The sequence below is a fragment of the Alligator sinensis genome, unplaced genomic scaffold, assembly GCF_000455745.1.
Source record: "Alligator sinensis unplaced genomic scaffold, ASM45574v1 scaffold1065_1, whole genome shotgun sequence".
NCBI lineage: Eukaryota > Metazoa > Chordata > Crocodylia > Alligatoridae > Alligator > Alligator sinensis.
In genome coordinates, this window is record NW_005842812.1 from 350,011 (window position 1) to 354,466 (window position 4,456).

The following is a 4,456-nucleotide window of genomic DNA, read 5'->3' on the forward strand; positions in this document are numbered from 1 at the left end:
GCCCTGCAGGGACACGCATCAGTCCCAGCTCTCAGAGCAGTGCAGTCTAGCGGTCAGAGCAGGGCCTGGGAGCCTGGGCACCTGGGTTTTCTCCCAGTGCAGGAGGGGTGTGGATTAGGGAGCCCAGATGGCTGGGTCCTCTCCCAGCTCTGGGAGGACGGTGGGGGCTGGTGGGTGAGAGCAGGGGGGCTGGGTTCTTTCCCAGCGCCGGGAGGGGAGTGGGGTCTAGAGCATAAGAGCAGAGGGGCTGGGAGCCTGGTTCTCTCCCCACTGCCAGGAGCAGAACAGGGGCCAGCAGGCAGCCCGGACACCTGAGTTCTCTCCCAGCTCTTCCAGAGGTACTTTCCCTGCACTTTAGCCTCCCCAGTCCTGTCCTCCTCCAGAGTGCAGGTGGGACCACAGCTGGGTCTGAACCTGGTGAGGCTTGGGCCAAGGGGGCAGCTGGCGGCCCTGTGAGGCCAGGAGTGCCCAGGGGACTCACCCCAGGTCCACCAGACATAGACGAACTTGCTGCGGCCGCCCCAGGCGCTGCGGGGAAAGGGCTGCCCGTCGGGGAAGGTGCCAGCCGTGCCCTCAGGCAGCATCTCCGGGAACACGGCGTCACCCTGGCGCACCCAGGTCCCTGCCAGAGCGAGGGGGGGTTAGTGCCGCACAGTGGGGGGGACCTACCCATTCCCTGGAACCAGGCACCATGCAGCAGCTGGTCCGGGACGGGTGCCAGGCAGGGGCCCTCCCTCACCATTGACAGTGCAGTTGCGGCTCCACACGACACGGCCATCGGGTAGCACCGTCTGGTTGCTGGGGAAGCGCAGGGCGATGGCAAATGTTGGCTTGGCGCCCGTCATGGTGGGGGCATCGTTGGTGACCTCAAAGGTCACGTCACCGCCTGCGGGCAGAGGGTCAGGCCCGGGGGGCACGTGGGAGGTTGCCCCCTCCCATTACCCCCACCCCAGGCCAGCTCCATGCTGCTGCACCCTCCACCCCCAGCCCATGACCCACAGCCCCGGCTCCCCCAGGGCTCCCCATTACCAACCTGCAGCTGCCCCCGCCCTGGTTCCCCCACCCCTCCATCCTTGCCGCTGGGGCTCAGCCCAGGTCGGGCTTGGCAGGTCCCACCCCAGGACTCACCTCTCCAGCAGTCCCGCTGCTGGGTGTCCCCCCTCGGCCCGTGGGGGTAGAGCTGGCTGTTCCAGGACCTGTAGCCCAGGGGCTGGCGGCCGCCCCGGTCGCTGCCTCGGTTCCTACCGCCAGGCCCTGGAGAGACGCAGAGTGGGTGGGGGGCAGCTGAGTGGGTGGGGGCAGCAGGCAGGGGCAGGGGGAGAAGCCCCCCCCAGCACCAGAGGCAGCTCTGACCCCCAGAGGCAGGAGCATGGAGCCAGGATGCCTGGGTTCTTCATTCATGGGAGTCAAGTGGGTAGAAACCCACGGGGCAAGCGGGGTTGGGGCTGCTGTCCCCAGCCATGGGCCTGGCTGCCATGTGAGGCCAGGCCCCCACCCCTGGAGGCTGGAGCTGGGGGTGCTGCCGAGGCATTAGCATTAGCATCACATCCCCCCACCGCCCCATCATGTCCCTCCCATGGCCCTGGGCCCAGCCCCGCACGTTGGGGAGCATGTGATGGGGGAGGAGGGGGGCGCCAGGCAAAGCCCCGTCACATGGCTCCAGATCCTGCCCAAGCCCTTTCATGTGACTCTCAGCTGAGCCGGTGCCGACTCCTACCCCAGACCACGATTGGGGGGCGGGGGGGCGGGGGAGAAGGCCGCCCCCCTCTGGAGGTCTGTGTGCAGTGCGGCGCGTGGGGAATGGGCCCTGGCCCATTATCCGGAGGGGGCTGGAAGCAGGGATACCTGGGTTCTCCCGTCAGCCTCCCTCACCGCTGACCCCCAGGTGACCGCCCCCACATAGTCCTGTTGTGCCTCAGTTTCCCCGTCTACGTCGGGGTCCGGCAGCCAAGGCACTGGGGGTTCTAGGAAAGGGGGCAAGTCCCTGGCTGTACCCCTGCCAGGCGCGGGGCCCAGCTGCGCCCCCCCCCCCAACACAGGTGAGAACTGGGGGGCAGTCGGGGGGGTGCCTGGGGGGTCCAGGGGGAACCTGGAGGAGAGAAGTCCCCCAAGGGCAGCTTGGCCTGGGGCAGGGGCTGCAGCACTGCCAGGGTGGCCAGCTCCCCTCCCTCCTCCCCCCGTGGGCATCAGCCCCTGGGAGCAGGGCCACCCCGAGCTCTTAGCAGGGACACGCACAGGCGTGCATGCTGCCCGCCCTCCCCCTGTGTCACCCACTCGGTCCTGGCGCTGGGCCCCTGCAGGGATTAGCGGAGTCTGGAATCTGGCGCCCACGTGGCTCAGCTTTGGGGGGCACCCTATTAATCCGTCTGTCCAAGTCCCAAGGGGGCTGAGGCTGGGTCTATCCCTTGTGGGGAGCACTGGGAGGCGGCACCATCCTGGGCACCCCCAGGTCTGTCTCTCCCTCCAGCCTGTGCAGCCCTGACACCAGCTCCCTGCCCCATTGCAGACCCTGCAGAGACCCCCCCCAGCACACGCATGCACATGCGGAGCCTGGGCAGGGCACAAGAGTGGGCCTTTCCCCATCGCAGCCCTGGTGCCCATGGGTCCAGAGCGAGGTGCAGAGGGGCCAGACCCCACAACGGGCGAGACAGAACCCCCCACCCCCAGCTCCCCAGGGAGCCCCTGGGCTTGGATCCCACTCACCACGCTGAGCTGTGGCCGCCCCCAGGAGGGCCCAGACTGCCAGGAAGCACCCGCTCGTCCACATCCCGGCCAGACCCTCGCACCCACAGGAGACCCTCTTTGCAGAGGCAAAGCCTGCCGGTCTCCCCAGCTAAGAAGGGGCCCTGATTTGCATAGCCCCGCCCCTCCATGGGCATCACCTTCCAGATGCCCCCAAATGGGGGGGTGAGGTCGAGTCACAAGTTTGGGTTGCTAGGACGATGGGGGTTTTCCCTTCTACGCAGAAGCAGGAATTGGGGGGGGGGGGCATGGCGCTTCCTCTCCTCGTGAGCAGGAGTGACAGCCTCAGGGGCACCCAGGCACCAGCTGACACTTGAGCCTTTGCCCCCAGCAGCCGCCTCCCTGATCCAGGCCATGAAGGACAGAGGTGCCCACTGCCCTGTCCCTGCTCAGCTCCTCAGTTGGAGACACGGGGACCCGGGCAATGGCTGCTCCAGGAGCCGTGGGAGTTGCAGCCGTGGCCAGCTCAGACCCATGACTGTATCTTCAGCGCACACCTCCATCCTGGGTCCCGGGCCCAGGTGCCCCCCGCTGCGTGGCTGGGCTGTGGCTGCTCTGGCATGGGGTCATGGGCTGCACCTGGGCTGAGGTGGGGGTTCCCCGACCAGAGGACCTGCCTCGGCCCAGGGAGCCTAAGACTGATCTGAGCCTGGAGTGAAAGGGATGGGACTGGTTACATCCCCGGGGACCTGGGTCAGAGGGACTGGACTGGACTGGACTGGACTGGACCTGACTGGGGGGAGGTGGGGGAGTAACACTGCTGCTTGGGCGGGAGGGATTCTGGGTGCGGAGCTGGCACCAGGCACAGACACCTCATTGCAGGGACGACACCAGCCCAGGTGTTGGCAGGAAGTGGCAGCCGGTTGGCAGCTGCTTTGCCACCTCTGCCAGGCCCCTGCATGTTTGCACGCGCACATACACACACGCACCCACACACACGTGCCCACACGCAGACACACGTGCAGACACCCTAACACACACGCACACTGACAGCACATCCCAATTCCAGCTCTGGCGTAAAGGCCCCAGCCCCATTCTGGGCCCACCTGAGCTCTTGGCCCCAGCGGGTGCCTGACACCCTTGGCCCCGTGCTGGGATGGGGTCGGGGGCCTCACTCCTAACCCCGGATGCTTGATGGGGTGGGTCCCTGGAAGGGCAGGGGCCAGGCAGGGGGCTGCTCCGCAATGCCCGACCCCAACTGGAGCAAAGCCTCGGCCAGGTCCCGGCCCAGGCGCTTTGCGTGCTCCCTTGCCCCCCATGCTGCACATCCAGCTTGTCCGCACACGCAATCCCAAGAGGGGCCAGATGGAGAAGGGGCCTCGGCTTTGTGGGCCGGACCCCCGGGGTCTCCCTCTGCCAGGGCAGCAGGGCCTAATGGCTGGAGCAGAGGCCTGGGACTCGTCCTGTGACGGTGGCCTCAGTCTTTCCAACTTGCAATGGGTCTGTTGGCCTGGCCTAGCCCGGGGCACTGGTGGTCTGAGCCCCAGACCCAGCTCCAGGCTCTGTAAGGGTGTCGGGGAGACCCCTGCCCACAATACACCCCAGAAGACGGCGGGGGGGGCTGACCGCCCCGGGAGATCCGGGAAGCAAACACCGGGAGCCGGACTCATCCGGGAGCGCCTGGCCCTTTAAGGACTCTCCCGCGTCGCTCCTAGCATCACCGGCCGCGCCAGCCAACTGCGCGGCGGAGTGGGCGGGGCGAGAGGAGCGCCAG

The 4,456-nt window shown here is 67.6% G+C and overlaps 1 protein-coding gene across 1 annotated transcript in view; it reads right to left on the reverse strand.

Annotated features, from left to right (window-relative positions):
* PMEL (premelanosome protein) overlaps positions 1-2,817 on the reverse strand; it is a 5,297-nt gene extending 2,480 nt beyond the window's left edge. Inside the window, exons 1-4 of the mRNA XM_006035246.2 lie at positions 2,704-2,817; positions 1,129-1,254; positions 740-886; positions 482-622 (exon numbers count right to left, since the gene is read on the reverse strand). Of these exons, the coding sequence (XP_006035308.1) occupies positions 482-622; positions 740-886; positions 1,129-1,254; positions 2,704-2,767 (478 nt within the window). The 5' untranslated portion in view covers positions 2,768-2,817. The remainder of the gene's footprint in view (positions 1-481; positions 623-739; positions 887-1,128; positions 1,255-2,703) is intronic.
* Between the last annotated feature and the right edge of the window lie 1,639 nt (positions 2,818-4,456).